A 17,941-nucleotide genomic window follows, 5' to 3' on the forward strand; every position below is an offset into this window, starting at 1 on the left:
TCTAACAGGAAAGTGGAGATGCTCGAGTAAATTTAATTTGTGTTAAACTGAATGTTTTTTACCAACACATGGGTATAATTTATATTTACATATTCTAGACCTGCTTATGCCGTATTCAGAATAAGTCCTTAGGCTGACAATAATGGCACTTTACCATTGTGGGCATAGCAGAGAACCATCCATATTTTGAGCAGAAAGCAGGAGAGGCACATTGCGTTCTCTTAGTGGGAAGGCCTGTGGGGTGTGTGTTAAACGGTGGGTCTGAGATGCCACAGGTCCCACCAGGAGATAAGACTGCAGTTGTTTCTGCAGGTTTCTCTTGGAGAGCAGCTGGTAGAGTTAGCCAACCACATAGGAAGAGTGAATTCAACACTCTAAATGAAGTCACAGGGGAATTTTCTATGGGGCAGATCTCTGTCATGAGACCCAGCAGGGCTGGGTCATGCTGGCTAGGCATCTTGAGGAAGGGTGTGGTACCTGGTACTAAAAGCAACTTTATGAAAAAACATGGCCTGTGTCTCAATAGCTTTTATTTTCTTCTCCCACAGAAATTTGGCTGTGACGGTATATTAGGATCTCTGGCTCGTGAAGATCATTGTGGTATATGCAATGGTAATGGAAAGTCATGCAAAGTTATTAAAGGTGATTTTAACCATACCAGAGGAGCAGGTAATGCCTGTTTGTTTATTTCAAGTTCTAAAGAAATAAGTGGCTTTTTGATCACTTGGAGCATTGGGAAATTAAAAGAGCAACATTTCTTAAAATTATGCAGATCCTCATAAGAACTTTAGGATCTAGCTTTTTAAAGATGATAATACATTGAGGATAAGAGTGCATAAATATTTTAAACTTTGCTGCAAATTTATTTCAAATTATTTCAATTGAAAAATGAAGGAAATACCTTGCATTAAGATACACTCTGTTTCATAGGAGAAACTGATTTTTAAGGGGTATGAGAAATTAGGTTTATATTTTTATCAAATAGAGTGTTGTAAATTCTTTTAGTGTTTAGCTTCATTTAGTGTTCTTCAAAATAAAAATCCAAATTATGATTTTTTTTATCTACAGCAATGTTACCAAACTAAGCCAGGCAGTGAAAAATCATAAAGCCAAATGCATAAAGAAGTCTTATACCTCTTCTTTACTCATTATTTATTCTGATAATATCATATCATAACAAGCCAATAGAGTTTCTAATGCAAAATGAACATCAGGTATAAAAATGCTGCTGTTATCTGTCCTGTGAATGGGAATAGCTTACTGACTCCAGCACAATAATATTGACAGAGTAGAGAATTGAAATCCTAATAATGTGCATCTTGCACCATGTATGCAAGTCTTTCTTTTTGAAATACCATTTGACCAGCTATCATCATTTGTTTGCCATTATACTTTCAGTTTCCTGAGTAGAAAATGTGTAGAATTTAGAGGTGGCAAGTAAATCACATCAAAAATATTGTAATTATAAGCAGACAGCATATCTTTGAAAAATAAAGGGGATTTTACACTGTGAATTTTGCACAGTGGATTTTACACTGAAGTATAGTACTTTAGGCAAGAGGGGAAAGTTAGGCATAGTCTTCAGATGTTTATGTCTGGCCCTCTAAAGCAGAATGTAACGTAAATCAAGGATCCCAAATTACAGGAGGACTACAAGATATAAAAAACAGCAAAGATGGTTCCTGTTAATAAAATCATATTAAATCAGCTCTCTTCAATGGCTAATGTGAACATCCACACACTTCCAAGTTTTTTTTTTGGGACTGTGTCAATCCTCAATATTGTGGTATTGCCATCTTAACACTTGTGTAACTTGTGTAAGTTATTTTGCTTCTCAGGAAGCTGTAAGCAATATTTAGAAAGTGTTATTAACTCTTACAGAAATGAAAGAGGCTGCTTTAATTTTCATGTTTCAGGATTATTGAAAAAATATTGAAAAATCCTAAGTATTTTGTTGTAGAATATCACATAGCTACACATAATAAATGATAAAATATTTTTTCCCTTTTTGAAGTTCACCTGGATAATCTAAAATATGGGATTTTTTATTAATTACATTACATTCCTGTCATGTCAATGGCATGTCAACCAATGTAGTGATTTCCACCTTCGTTGCCTTTTCACTGCGTTTTACTTCAAGCAAAATGTTCAACGTCCTCTCTTAGTCTCACACTAGCAAGAGACAATCTCAATTTGAAGCAAATAAATAGATTTCAAAACCAAAGCCTATCAAAACAGGGTTTGAATATGTTAAATCAAGAAGGAGAGGAGCAAAAGATATGTACAACAAGCTAAAAACCAAGGAGCGGGAGGAGGCTTAGATTTTAGTGTCATACCACTTGTCTTTACATGCTGAGTGAAGTTGGAGTTTTTTTGCAGTCATCTAGTGGTTATGATGACACTGAACTACTTAGCTAGAAATAACTTCACCTGTTCCATCCCCAATCTCCAAGCCTCACTCATTCTTGTTATGTTTTACTGTGCCATACTCTTTTAATTATGTGCCATATGTATATATTACATATAATACACAGTTCCATAGCTTTTCTTCAATTTTGCAAGAATCTTTAAAATATTGCCATATAAATTATAACTTGCTACACTTAAAAAGCAAAATAGGGGAGACAAAATGAGAAAGCATACAAGATGTACTTTTCTATGCTTTTCTGTTTTCCTACTTAACTTGGGACTTCTGGTCTCATGTTTAGGTTATGTGGAAGCTTTGGTGATACCTGCAGGAGCAAGAAGAATCAAAGTTGTGGAAGAAAAACCAGCTCACAGTTATTTAGGTAGATATTATGTATGTTTTAGAGTTAATGTCCTGTTTTGCTCAACACTGAAAAGTGCAAGCTAAACATGCCTTTGTCATTGAATAAAGCTCTGAGTATAAAATTATATCTGTGAAGGACTTATCTAAGGAACTGAACAAACTATTACAGAACCATTTTTCATACAGGTCTTCTTTTGGACTTTTGTCTCATCTTTTTTAGAGAATATTACAAACACTGTATTTAGATTATTTAAAAAATGTGTATACTTGCACAATTTTTCATATGGAAAGAACATTAAAACTACTGAAAATAATTTTGTGCTCAAACATAAAATAATTTGTACTCAGAAAACAAGAAGACACTGGGCATCATATAGCAGTTCACTAACAAAGTCAAAGAGAAGTTCTAAAATTAGACTGGAAAAGCAGAAAAATATTTCTTTCACTATTTTGAATTGTCTGAATCTTCTAATAGACAAAGTTAATCACAGTGATTTTTTTCTTTTACTTTTTCCATTTAAGTGAAATTGTCTTTCATTGATAAAAATGAGTTTATCTTTTAATGCGGTTTAAAGAAGTTGTATAAGAGAATGCACTTTGTTATCATTATTGTTACAGGGTTTAAGCAAAAATATGAAATTTCATAATTGGTATTGTTTTGTGCAATGCTTAAATTTAAACTGAGAGAGACATAGTATGAGAAATAGGACAATAATATGAAAAATTCACTGTTTTGGTCACTGTTCTTAGTTATGTTCATAAGTAATATTTGCATTTTAAGAAGTGTTTGAGTATTCTCAGTACTTCAGTTGAGAGAATGTTGAAGGTAGTGAATCTTAATTATGATAGTTTAGGTTATCAGTGGGTGACTGCTGGTTTTCCTTGAAGCCTGCACCTTCCCAGGAGGTTTAGATATCTGGAATATTTAGTTGTTCCCCAATGAACCACAGACGTGGATATATAAGAGTGTTAAAGAAATAACTGAATTTTGTCTTTCTATTGATGTATGTGGAGAATAGAAATACTATTATTTTCTATTTTTTGAATAATTTAAAAATAAATAAATAAATAAATGCTGGCATTGTGTTTAGGGAAATTTATTCCTTCTTCATGAGTAGCAAACTGATTTAACTCTTACCCCACAAAAGGCAAAAATAATGAAATTTTTTTTATGTCCATGAAATAATGTCAGTCATGATGCTGAATAGCATCTGTGAGTAAGGACCTCCTGGTAAAACTGAAGTGTAAGAAGGGAATACACAGGCAGTGAAACCGAGGACATATATCCTGGGAACTGTGTAGGGATGCTGCTCATATATGTGGGGATACATTCAGAAAAACTAGGGCACAGATAGTGCTGATTTTGGCAAGGAGTGCGGAGATGAATAAGGGTTTCTACAGGTTTTTAGTCAGAAGCGGCGTGGATAGTAAAGAAAATACACACATCCACAATGCACACTGAAAAATAAGACAGGAAAAACTAATGACAATAGGTGTGGAGGAGGCTGCAGTGCTTTGCAGCTTTTTGCTTCAGCTTCAGTGGTAAACACTTTTTTCACATCTTTCAAGTCCCTCACATCAGGGCACGGAATGGTGGAATGAAGTTCCTTCCATCATGGATCAGTTTTAAGACCACCCAAGGAACCGGAACATACACAAATATATGGACCTAATGAGATGCATCCCGTGGTCCTGAGGGAACTTGCTAATGTAGTTATCAAGCCACTCTCAAGTAAAATTTGAAAAATATGTTTGAAAAGTCATGGCAGCCTGCTGAAGTGCCCAGTGGCTGAAGAGCAAGGACTATTGCACCATTTTTGAAGAGGGATACTAAAGAGGACACCGGCAATTAGCAATCAGTCAGCCTTAGCCCTGCTGTTTCCAAAACTTACTTAAATTTAAAGTCTTAATGTTCTTAATATGGATTGACTGGACACCTGATGACCTGAATGGAAGTGAAGCAATTACTTCCTCAACAAAAAATATCAGTGAATGTACTTTCATTTAAAATTGAATTTCAGATATCTCTTACATTTTCTATAGAAAAGTAAGGGTCAGTCAAAATTACATTACTTTGATACTTTTCTGGAAATATGACTCTATTTTGGACAAAGCAGAAAACAAAATTCATTAAGTTAGTACAGTAAAGTGATTTGTCCATATTAAAAAAAAAAAAAAAAGATTAGTAGGAACTGATTTACCAAGCGGAGGTCCAGAACCAGGGCACTGCTGTTCCCCACTGAGAAATGGGAGATGCAATAGCTGAATTGTGATTTGTTGTATCTGTCTGGCTGTGTAGCCTCTCACACCTCATTAAAATTAGATGGGTGTATAGTCCTGGCACAGTAACTAAAAAATACATTGCACTCATCACCATCATTTAAATGCCATTGTTATGATGGCTGTTTTATGCCCTACAGAGATACAGTTGTATCTCTGTATAGAGTTGAAATTAGTCCCCCTTAGTTTAGCACTGAAATTGTGGTTGTGGCTGCAGTTGTAGTAGGCAACTGAGTCCAAGTTTTCTTTGTTTGTCTTTTCAGGTGTAGGTGTATTGCTTGAATTACCTGAGAGAGGATATATTGTGTTCTGAATGTTTTTCCTGTTTTGGGTTACCTTGTGCAGAGTAAACTCCTCTGTCAAAAGTTAAGAAGAATAGGAATACATGTGCAGTATGGAATAAAACTCAGTGAACTTGCTTCCAAAATGGGGTGTGACAGAGTCAGGAACAGAAGCTGCACTGCCTGAATCCAAGTCCACATTTAAGGCTTGAAGACACACTTTCTGACTCTGTCTAAGACCAGTGACTCATATGAGGAATCTGAAAGCAGAAAATGCAAGATCTGGCATATTTCTGTATTCTGAGCTGGGATTCCAGTTTCCTGCACATGTCTGCATGCCATGGCACTCACATTCATTTTAAAGACTAGACAGAAGGATTTCTGTTGCTCTCTGGGGAGAGGATGCTGCTCCATCTGAGCAGCATGACCCGGCTGGACCTTGGCATGTTCGAGTGTATTTTTTTAATTTCTCCACTGAGAAGAGGATTATCCCCAACAGTTTGAACACTAAATAGAACTTAATTACCATTAGCAGTTGAATGCTTAAACCTAAAATACCGTTTTTTAAATCTTGTAGAATCACTGGTTCTTTTTAGTACAAGACTGTTATACAGTGTTAATGGATTTTATAGTCTTAACATCTATTACATAGTGCTGCAGTTGTACAATCAGTGGTGTTTTATTCAATTGGATTCCTGCCAGTCCATAGGCCTGTTGCCATTGTTTCCCATAGAAACAAAACATAACAGTATAAATATGAATAGGAGAGGACATGATTACAGGAATGACTCACATTAACTTACAACTTTAAAAAGGGAAATTTTGGAACATGTGGAGGTTCTCTTACAACAATCTGATGCCAAACATGCAATTTCAATGAAGTCAAATGTGTAAAACTTCTTGTACAGAAGGTGTCTTCAAGTCTACTTCACATGATTATTAAAAACAAATTGGAAATTGGAACAAAATAAAATAAAATAAAACAAAATAAAATTACAAATAATTTACTAAAGAATTTATTCCATGTACTATAGAAAATGTAAATTTTACTAATACAGAATTCTTTGTTCTCAGTGTATGGAATATATCTTATCTGGCTTGATCATATTTTTAAGTATGAATTAGATCAGCATGAGAAATAATTCAGCCAAAATGAACAAGCTTTTCCTATTAATTAGAAGTTTGCAATTACTTGGTGAAAGTGTATAATGTCTTATCAAATTTTAAGGTGCAGAAAAGGCAAGTGTTGTTATTAGAGAAAGAATTTTGAACTAGAATTTTGTTTTTCAAAAAATGTTTTAGCTTAGCAAATCTTGAAGAGTCCCTTGTGAAAATTGTGTTTCACATGCTTTTATGGATTATAGGAATGACCACCCTGGGAACAGAGAATGCCTTAAAGTTAATTTAAGGCCCTCTGCCTTAAAGTAATTCAGTGTTCAAATTTTGAGTTATGCTAGAGCCTGTCAGTCTTCTGAGGCATTAAAATGCTGATATTAACTTCAAGTAATGTTAAATTCACACAGGCATTCCCTCCAGAAGGTGTTTCTGAAGCACATATCAGCTGAAGTTCATGTAAAGTAGGATCCATAAATATCTTTGCAATCAGCCTTAGGTGAATTTCACCTACTTTTTAAATTATCTGAACATAAAGTGAGAGGAGAAGAAAATCACTACTGAGAAGGCACCTTTTATACTGGGCTTTTTTCATGTATTTTGCAGCTCTTAGGGATGCTGGAAAGCAGTCAATCAATAGTGATTGGAAGATAGAACATTCTGGAACATTCAATATCGCCGGTACCACGGTCCATTATGTTCGGAGAGGACTCTGGGAGAAAATATCAGCCAAAGGTCCCACAACATCACCCTTACATTTACTGGTATGACAATTCCGTTTTTTCACTTGATTCCTATGATATAGCATAGTAACTAATATTTTTTCCAGACTCCTCAAGGGAATGAGATCTATGTAAGATATACCTGCTTTAGTGCTTACATATATATCTACAAAAATGGGAAGGAGGGGCTGAGGAGAGAGAGGTCTGTCAGCCTGCTTGTAAAAAAATGCCTTTAAATCCAAGAACAATCTTTATGCTGTTGGGGCAGGATTGAAGGTCTCAGCATTCCGACAAATGTCATAAAAAGCTGATGTGCCAAGTAAGGAGAGAAATTCAGGTTAATTTCAGGTGATTTTCTGAAATTTCTGGCTGACTATAGCGCAGCATCACCATTTCAGAATTGCAATCACCAAGTTCTCTGTGAAAAAGTCAAATTTGGATGCATTTCAGTGTAAGAGAGGAAAAGTTAATAGCCACCATAAAGAAAAAGGGAGAGAAGATGGCAAAGGACTTCACAACTAAAATCCTTTAAATTAAAGGAATTTTCTTAATACAGAAAAATATTTTCTTCCATTGGCTTGATTTGGATACTCTAATTAATTTCTTCTAGCAAATCCATTAGGAGGGCTGAAAGGCAATAGAGCACCAAATCATTCTGTTGTGCTTTTCAAGATCAGCAGTTTGGAGTCTTCCATAGTGTCTGTATATGTTGGAAGCTTTTCCTTCTTTGTATCTTGCAGGTGCTCCTCTTCCACGACCAGAGCTATGGTTTACACTATGAATACACAATCCCATTGGATCCTCTCCCTGAAAATCAGAGCTCCAAAGTACCAGAGCCCCTTTTCATGTGGACACATTCTACCTGGGAAGACTGTGATGCTGTATGTGGAGGAGGTAAAATAAAAGAAAAATGTACTCGCACACACACACACACACATATGGAAAATGAATGTGTGTATACAATATGCATGTATATACACAGTGCAAATGTGTGTATGCAATATGCACCTCTAGTATAAACATTTGTGTTTATATATAATTAGGATTCTGATGGTCGGTGTTGTATAGTTAATGCTTGTATCCTCCCTGTGGTTTGTATGTTTCCATACAATGTAGATGTATGTCAGTCTTATGCTTTCTGATTGCATTAAAATACTGTGATGGCTCTAGGAAAAGATTCAAACTTAATATAAAAAGTAGCAAAAGATGGTAATGAAGAAACAAAATCTAGACTAGCAAGCAAATTCAGGACACAGTTTCCAAGAAGAAATACAAGTGCAAGAGCTAGAACAAGAATAGAAAGTGCATTCCACTCTGTATTTGGAACTACTGAAGATAAATGATCTGTAAGAGAAATTTCAAACCACAGAAAAGCTGAATCCCAGTCTCAGATCAAATAAGTACAGTTAGTAACATGAGTTGAGGATGATCCAGAAACATATGGAACAAATATTGCAACAGCAGATATTAGTATGCTGATGTGATATTTTTCCTGAGTTTATTAAACATGAAAAAGTGATTTTGGAAGAATAAAATATGATTCTGAAAACAAATATTGGAATATGAACAGTACTGATGTAACAAAAGTCTTTCAAACTGTTTTCTAGAAGATGTTATTTAAAATTACACTTACACTTAAAAAATACTTCAGATAGGGTTTTTTAAAAAATAAATGCTGTGTACAGTGATTTGTTCATTCTTTGTGCAGTTAGTCAGTGTGTGAACACTGTATTGATTTTTGATACCTGCCTTCATGCTGACAACTTTGACAGTCGTGGTTGCTCTGATCAACGTTCTGAAAACTGCCGTGCACCTTGTGATTGAATAGGAAAGCCTGGAAATGCTTTTCCTTCTCATAACATCAGCATAAAGAACACAGTGTTCTAGCTCCTTTGACTGTGTGAATAATCCTGGTGTTATGAAAGATTGCTGTAGTTTCCATAAACATGCTTTTTGTGGTTTGGTAGGAAAGCTTCTTCCCTAGAAGGCATTTTGTTCATGATGCTAGTAGCATCCCCTGGTTCTTAATAGTGCATCCCAGTTTACTTGTGAACTCACACTTTTTACAGTTTCCTGATGTATTTTTAAAATAATTTTAATGCTACTACAATCTGTCATTATTGCACCAGATATTTCTAAATATTTCTATCTTCTGCAGAAATCTTAAAATGCAGTATGTCAGTAATTTATTCTATATTAATGCTTAAATAAATATTTAAATGTTTTACTTTAATGTTTATAATTTTTTTTTCTGTTGTAACTGGTCTTCGTTTTATGTTTTTGTCTAAAATAGCTGAGTTATTAACAAAGTTCTCTAGAAGGTAAATATTCTGAAATACTACTGAAAGATTTATCTTACTTTAGACAAAACTATTTTCACTTTTCTTTTACTTTCTGGCTTAAATATCAAGCAGTAATGAAATCAAAATTCTGCAGCTTTTACCCTAACTATTTGTGATTAAAATTTAACATCAATATTTTGATTAATCTGAATAAATAATAATACAATTATCAATAGTTTTGCTTAATTGCTCTAAACTTGTGTCAGGATAAAACTATTGATGAAGCCATATGGTTTTGTGTATGTTTGTGTATGTTACTGGTCTGTGACCTCCTGTGTTGCAGAAAAGCTTTCTTTGCGTGGGAGAGAATATGAATACATAGATGTATATATAAGTGCAGAAAGAATTGTCAAACATTTCCAGTGCTGTGATGTGATAGATTAGTTGCATGTGCTCTCACGTACACAAGCACTGTGTAAAAATGTCAGCAGTGGTCATGCACATAATATGCACTTATAACATAACTGCTCCATCCACAGGCTCATTTTTCACCTCTGGTGAATGTTCATGCTTAAGCCTGCCCTGCTCCTGCACACAGCCCCTTTGCCAGTAAACTTCCAGACAGAGTAAAAGCAACTATAAGAACAAATGGTTCTAGCTGAAATCCTGAATTCAATTGCTAGTTTTCTAAAATTAAGGCTCCAGTCTAATTGGGAGTCTTTCCTGTTTGTGGTCAATAATTGCATTAAATTCTAGTTCCTAATGCTTCCATGTTCAAGAGACATGAGGCTCCAGGCACCATCAGGGCAAGGACTCTGTACAGAGCATGCACTCGATCTCTGCAGCAGTACCCAGTTTCCTAAATGGTTTTCTGACCCTGCAGATCAGATCATCTGGCCTCTTTACTTCATGGGAAAGAGTGCAGGCTCCCTGCTGAAGGATGCATGTGCTGATTCCCTTTATCTGAGTGCCAGCCACATTTTGTCATTTCTTTCCTCATTTTATGTAGTAATTAACAACCATATTTGTAATTTCTGCAATCATTGCTCAGTGATGGAGTTGCAGTGGTTGAGAAAGAAAATTATTCCCTTAAGAGTGAGGGTTTGGCCTATAACTAGTTGCAGGAGTAAAGCAGAAAAACTCTTGATGGTGGTGTGCAAAGACTAGTTTGTTCCCTACAAACTGTAGGATTTCTTTCAGATTCCCTGCTAGCTTTGAATTTCTTACACTGGTTTTTCAGTTCTTTTAGCCAAACTGTATATGAAATAGCTGGATCTGTGTCCTTAACAATTTGCATATTCTTGGTTTCCTCACAAACCTGCTTCTTTTTTTTTCCTAGGTGAAAGAAAGACAACAGTCTCTTGCACAAAGATTATGAACAAGAATATCAGTCTTGTGGACAACAAGAAGTGCAAATATTTAACAAAACCTGAACCACAGATCCGCAAGTGCAATGAACAGCCCTGCCAGACAAGGTAATAGTGATTTGGTTAAATTAAACTATAATATCTAGATGTAAAAGCCATGTAATAGCAGTGAACTGCTTCTTGCAATGAGTGGGCAGTAGTAAATGCATTCATTCAAAACATTATAATGCAAAATGAAGGGAAAACAGAAACGCTGGAAATTGTTTCCCCTGAGTTTTAATGAAAGAGAGTCCGTAAGCACCATGCCTGAATAAATTCTTATCCAGTAAAGCAGTTAATTCCTTTCCTTAGGAAGTATTCTCACAGACTGATCTTTGCTACAAAACTGAAATTTAAATGCCGTTTATATAAAGACATATATGGGATTTAATCCCATATTCTTAATTAATGATATGTTTTAGTGGGTTTGTTTGTTTTTTTTTTTTTGAAGCAAGGCTTGGTGTCTTTAAAGCTCTTGATAAACTCTGGGAACCCTAAATAGTAAATAAGTAAATAAATAAATCCCTGCTAATCACTCTTTTTGCGTTAATGCAACTTGAAGTACAGCGAGTTTGCCCCTCACTCCTCTCTTTCCCCTCACCCCAGGAGAGGAAAGTCCTTGAATGTGGATCCACAAATAGGCTGAACTAGACTCTGGTGGTTGAACATTGCGGGAGGTAGCTCCATGTGCAGCCTGTGCCAAGCAAAGCCCACCCACTGGTGTTCCTGCAGCTGAACTGGCAGCCTGCTCCTAGCACTGGCTGCAGTCAAGCGCAGCGGCCCATTTCAGAGTCGTGCCACTTGGCAGCTAAAAATTCAGAGTTGAGGAGGTCCTCAAGAATTGCATGTACTTTCTTAAAGCAAGTTAGAGCAAGTCCACACCTTTCAAGGGCAGGGAAAGCAAAAAGTAAGAGCTGGCTAGAATCCCCAGGAATAAGCAGTAGGATCAGTCTGCTGCAGTCATCTGGAGGACAGGTAGATGGTATTTTTAAACAAAATTATGCAAAATAAATTAAATGCAAATACTGTTGAAGAAAGTATGTAAAGTGAACAAGAAGACATAGCTTTCTTGGAAAGGATGAATACTGAAATTGATAAAATGTGAAGTATGATACATTTTAAGTAAGACAAAACCACTGACATTTGGTCTTCCCCAAAACAGGGCAATACCTTTGGAGGGATTATTTAAACTTCATTATATGCATACTTTAGAAGACCTTTATTTTGTTTTATTAGCACCACTGTTCACTTAATGGATAGATATGGAATAATCAGATCTTTTTCTGAGGCATTGTCTACCCTAAATTTTCAGTGTTCTGTGTTTTTTTCAGCTTATTAAGTGAAAATTTTAAAACTTTGCTAATTGATACTCAGAGATGCTGTGCTGAGGAATGTAGGAAGATTTAATAATTCAATTTTTTAAACACTTTAAGTGTTGATTACAAAATATTATTAGCTTTCAACAGAAATGTTACCAAAGCATACACTTGCATAAGTACTTATTTGCTATTGGCCTATGAAGAAATATCTTGAAGTCTATTTCATCATCTTGATAGGTCATGATTTGTGAATTATATATATATCTGGACAGATAACAAAAAAAAAAAAAAACCTTAGTTAAGTATTTTATTTTTTTGCTACAAATGCATGACAGAAAGTTGAAAAAATTTTATTAAATCTCCATTTCCTAAATCTCTTCTTACAAACTAGGTCTTCTTGAAAACTCTTGTGTTTTCAGGAGACAGAACATCAGGGGCAGAACTGTTTGATTTTTAAAGGGCACATGGCCATAATCTGGATCTACAGAACATCTGGGGAAAGTTATGGTCTAGAACGATTGCTCTCTAGGTATGTGGTCTGTGCCAAACTGCATCAGCCTTCCTTGCTGCTGTGATTTAAGCCATGCACCTTCTTAGGCCTTACTCTGAAGAGCATGAAGAATTTTGTGGTTTTATCCTTTTTCCAGGGCAATGAGCCTTTCACACTTGAGTGATTCTGTCTTGCAACACAGTGTTTTCGTGGAATGCTGGAGTTTACATGCTTGGCATACACTTGACATAGATAAACATACAGAGAATAATAGGCAGGCTGATCAGGGATCTGTCATCTTTATATATGTATATTTGGAAATTTTCTAATTGGGATTATAATTAGAAGAAAGTAGTTTGAAAACATAGGGGTAGGAACTTATATGTGCATTAATACTATATTAAATGTAATATATGTTAGATTCATAAATACTCTATTAGCAAAATGACAATAAAAGGAGGCTGAAAATATGCAAGTGTGTCATGGGTGTATATACTTAGAATAAGTGAGTAAGATGTGATGGTATTTTTCCCCTCTTGATTTTGTGTTACTACATTGCCTGAGTTTCTTTGCAGATGGATGATGACAGAATGGACACCATGTTCAAGGACGTGTGGAAAAGGAACCCAGAACAGACAAGTAGCCTGCACACAGCAGCTCAGAAACGGGACCCTGATCAGAGCTAGGGAGAGGGATTGTCTGGGGCCAAAGCCTGCATCTGCACAGCGCTGTGAAGGCCAGGACTGCATGACAGTGTGGGAGGCAGGAGTCTGGTCTGAGGTGCTGCATTTATTTGTACTCCATATACTCCAAATACTCCATAGTCATTATTAGTGCTTTGGTATTTTTTGGAAATAAGGTTTTTTTCAGCATCAAGTGGCACAGCTGAGCCTAATGATTTTCACGGTCCTTGTGCAATGTTTTGGCAAAGGGTTCAGGGGCTAGGAGAACCAGCTGTGTAGAGCTACTGCATTTTACCTAGTTAATGTTGTGCAACAGTGTCTTCTGGCCGGTTCTCAAGCACATATAATCAAGTATGTTCTGTCTGTAGTAGTGGGAAACTCGGGGGAAACAGATTTAAGGCACCACTTCTCAGCTACAAGACCTTGGTTTCAGAGTGGAAACATCTGGGATGTACTTTTGTACCAAGGGATGTTGATCAGCAGATGGGTGATGCCATCCTGCTTCAGAGAGGCTTTGAGGGGAGCCTTTGGCAAAAAAAGACATCTTCTTTCCTTCCTCTTTCTTCTCTGCTCTTTTTCCAAAACAACAGCAATAGACAAATGGGCTTGTAAATAACACAATTTCACATATGTTGCATCCTGAAGTATTTCTGTAAAACATAATCATTGTTCCAAAAGCTTTATTAATTTCAGGTCTTTAAATGTGCTTGTCCATTTGGCTTTCTTCATCTTTGATTTCTTCTAAAATTAAGTGGCCATGGAGGAAGAAGAATATTGTTCTCACTGCCATCTGGACAAGATGAAAGGGTTATTTGGAACTTCTCTTTTCATTGAAAGAGTAAAGGCAATTCTGATTGCTCCCATACTAAAAGCTGTGCTATGGATCCCTCTGTGATCAAAATACAAATAGCAGCTTCTGAATGTGCAGTTCCTTCTTTGAATTGCTCTGCTCAGCAGAACTCCTTGATCCCCAAGCAAGAAAGAGCTAACAAATAGGGAATGTTTTCAAAGATGAAAAGCACATGCTAAGGTTGACATAGGAGATATAAATACCAGCAATTTCTGGTGTGGTACACAGTTTTATGATGCGAGAGCTGGTTGTGAGAGGAAAGATCCGTTTACAGAGATGAGTAAAAGAAATTAGAATCACAGATTGTTTAGTCAGTTTATTTTACTTGAGAGATGAGAAATGAGAGAGCATGTTTTTGTTGGCAGCAATAAATATTTTTTGAAGAGCGAGGTATTTCCCGTGCCCATTCCTACTATCACCATTATGTAGGAAGCTAGCCATTACTGCTTCCTGTGGTTATAATCAGCTTGGCAGAGGAGAGTTTTGAACTGCAAGCAGTGGGATGATCAAAAGCAGTGATAATGTTTTGAGAAGGAAATGGCATCATTTTTGGCTGTGTAAGTGGGAATTGTGGAAAAAACCCATAGATTAGGACCTTCTAAGCAACTTGAAAAGCGCTTTCACATGCTGACTATATAGTGACTTTGAATTTTCAAGTTCAGTCTGGATTCTTGCATCGTTTTGGAATATTTGCTTTTCCATTTTACATTTTTTCCTCCTCCCAAAAAAGGCTGTTGGACACAAACAGATCTTTACTTAAGTTCCTTCATATCTTATTCCTATGAACGTTACTTTGATTTTCTTTCATTGTATTTCGTTTCATTGGAAGAAGAAAGATTGCCTAATATTTTTAGTGTAACATTTTACATTCGTTTAATCATGACTTCTTGGATATTTTCTTATTCCAAAGGCTTTGTCCTTAAGCAAGTAATTTTTTATCTAATTTTAGGTAAAAATGAGTCAATAATCATTCAGTCCCCTAAGGAATTTTTGATCAGTTTTTCTCTTTTAACAAATCTAATAATTATGCTTTTGAATGCTGGAAGTTAGGAGATCACTGAAGCTGTGAAATATTTATGCTGACCAGGCAGAAGTCATATAGAAGGGGATGAAATGGGGTAAGTGAATTTTGTAGAAATCTGAAAAACCATTTTTTCCAACAGTGCTCTGTCAAGTGTGGTAAGGGAGTACGGCATCGAACTGTGAGGTGCACCAACCCACGCAAGAAATGTGTTTTGTCCACAAGGCCTAAAGAAGCAGAAGACTGTGAGGACTATTCCAAATGCTATGTCTGGAGAATGGGAGACTGGTCTAAGGTGAGTAATCCTTGATACTGGTGCCTCTCAGCATCACACACTTTGCAAGCTGAGTTCTTAGTAAGAATTGCTCTTATCAAAAGCGTACAGATGTCCCAGCTGAGGGAACAATAAGGCTATAAGCAAAAAAAAAACTAAACTGGTAGTCACAGTGAGCCTAGAGTATAAATAAAAATCAAGAATATAAAGTAAATGTGAGATAAATCTTGAACTTGTCAGTAGGCAGGCAAGCAGCTTCAGAAACTGCAGCCCAGCTCCAACCTTACCATTCACATATTTTTTTAATTTGTGTTTGCAGATTTTATTTGTGGTTCCAGTAACGTACACCCTCCAGTCTTATACAGTAGCACCTTTAGCATATTAAATTTCCACATAAACCATTTAGCATGTGGGAAGCATCTATTACTGGTTTTCTTTTATTTTTTTACTATTATGGACACTCAACATAACTGCTATTACATTATTTCCTTGGCATGTGTGTTCTGAGAGGTGGATAAGCATAGGCCAAACAGTAACAAACAATATTGGTTAGATCTGTGATTGGCCTTCAATATCTGAAACAGTTTTGTAAAACCCAAAACATGCTGAAATTCTGAAAATGAACTTAGTCAAGGTTTTCTCTTGCTGTATCACAGACCACACTTTAGCAGAAAGATTGTAATCTTTTTTTATTTCCTTTGTTTCTCTTCATAATTTTGCACACAACACTTTTACTTTCAGCACCTCACATTATTGCAGCATTTTTTAAACTTGCTTGTATGGAGAAGTATTTAATGTATTTTTAGTTGTCTTTCATGTGATGTAGGAGCTGGAAACAAGGACTAAAGCCAGCAGTGTATGGCTAGCCAGCCTTCCAAGAATTAGCAGCAAGTACTCTGTGAGTAACTAGCTACTTCAAAAGCACATAGTATAACCATTAATTTTTTTAAACAACAGAAGCAACTAAATCTCAGTAGCAGTATTACTTTTACAAGAAGATATGTTTGGCAATAATGTTTAGTATTTCCATTTCTCTACTACATAGCTATGGTTAAAACCTGCCTCATTTAGCTCTAGCACCAGTAGGAAGTAAACCATGGAGAAATCACCATCTGCTTTCTTAATTGAAGCAGTCATTCAAATTGGGGTTGCTGAGGCTGTGTGGGTATGCAGAGACAGTTACACTGTGTTCCCAGTGCCCTCTGGAACGAAAAACTTTATCCTCTCAGTGCCTTTCACAAACAACCTCTGTCACAGATGAGTGTTCAAAAACTTATATCTTCTTGTTTAATATTTACTGTAATTTTGTATTTCTTGCTCTCCTCCTAGAGTCAAAGCTGTAACACTCTCACCTAAACTCACTTTGAACTTCAAAACTAGGACACAAGGAATTATGAAATTGTCAAAATCTTTTGAACAGTTAACATACAGTCTGACTGTGACTTGTGCAGCAGAGATTTTCCAAGATTTATACTAAAAAATAGATACCTTGATTATAGCTTGATTATATAGACACACAAGTTCAATTTAAATATATTTGGATGTCAATTTCTCTGTTAGATGTCAATTTTCTCTGTTACTCTTCTGTTTCATTAAAGGAGTACATAGCAACATGAAGTCATGGCATACGTGTTAGTATGTCTGCCATAGTGAAAACAAATTAAAAAGCTGAGATAAATGTTAGTCTCTGCTCTGTTTACCCAGAGGTTCAATGCAGCCTTCTGTGTTCACAGTTTTTACTCTTTAGAATTGCTCTTGACATTGACAGAAGCCTGTTCCTTTCAGCAGAGCCAAGTTCTCTCTAGCTAATGCCAAGACTTGACTTGAAAACTTAAGATGACGCTTCTCACACATTGAAACAAGAGGCCTAATATCTTTACTCACTTTGCTGTTTCCTTTGAACCCCTAAGACATAATTTTAAATTAAGCTTAAATTGCACTATTACTGAAAAGATAACATGATTAATAATTATGGAGTGCTGCAACAAAGTTAATTTGTTTTATTGGTGTAGTCACATCAAGATCAAATAGTTTTTGAGCTCTGTGTTTTAACAATACCAAGATCAAAGAAAATTTGACCAAAATCTCCAACTCCAATAGATCAATTAAGGAGATAGTGACTCTAAAACAATCTAAAAGAAGTCTGTACAACCTGGCCTGTGTGCAACATTTAACCCTGTTATGATGTTTAAGTCAGTACAGTGGGTCAATATGCTAAAAATTGCTGTTTGTAACTTCCCTCAGGCTCTGTGCCCACCTTTGTGAGGAATATAGGTATGATGAGAAAGGGAAGAATAAAAGCTCAAATGAGCTTCTGGAGCCAGTACCTAGCAACATTACCAATGACATTGTATCTTCCCAGCATATGCCATCCATGACATATCCTGCCTAACAACGTGAGAGTTACCTTCAAATGAGAAATGCTTAGAGAGCATAGCTATTCTAGCGCC

The 17,941-nt window shown here is 36.0% G+C and overlaps 1 protein-coding gene across 2 annotated transcripts in view; it reads left to right on the forward strand.

Annotated features, from left to right (window-relative positions):
- The window catches only part of ADAMTS19 (ADAM metallopeptidase with thrombospondin type 1 motif 19), a 128,168-nt gene that overhangs the window by 93,242 nt on the left and 16,985 nt on the right, over positions 1-17,941 (forward strand). For both annotated transcript variants that reach the window (XM_050987221.1, XM_030237556.2), the window contains 7 exons: positions 549-669; positions 2,709-2,789; positions 7,051-7,208; positions 7,907-8,060; positions 10,788-10,923; positions 13,239-13,443; positions 15,360-15,512. In XM_050987221.1, the coding sequence (XP_050843178.1) occupies positions 549-669; positions 2,709-2,789; positions 7,051-7,208; positions 7,907-8,060; positions 10,788-10,923; positions 13,239-13,443; positions 15,360-15,512 (1,008 nt within the window). The remainder of the gene's footprint in view (positions 1-548; positions 670-2,708; positions 2,790-7,050; positions 7,209-7,906; positions 8,061-10,787; positions 10,924-13,238; positions 13,444-15,359; positions 15,513-17,941) is intronic.

Source organism: Serinus canaria, chromosome Z, assembly GCF_022539315.1.
Source record: "Serinus canaria isolate serCan28SL12 chromosome Z, serCan2020, whole genome shotgun sequence".
In the NCBI taxonomy this organism is placed as follows: domain Eukaryota; kingdom Metazoa; phylum Chordata; class Aves; order Passeriformes; family Fringillidae; genus Serinus; species Serinus canaria.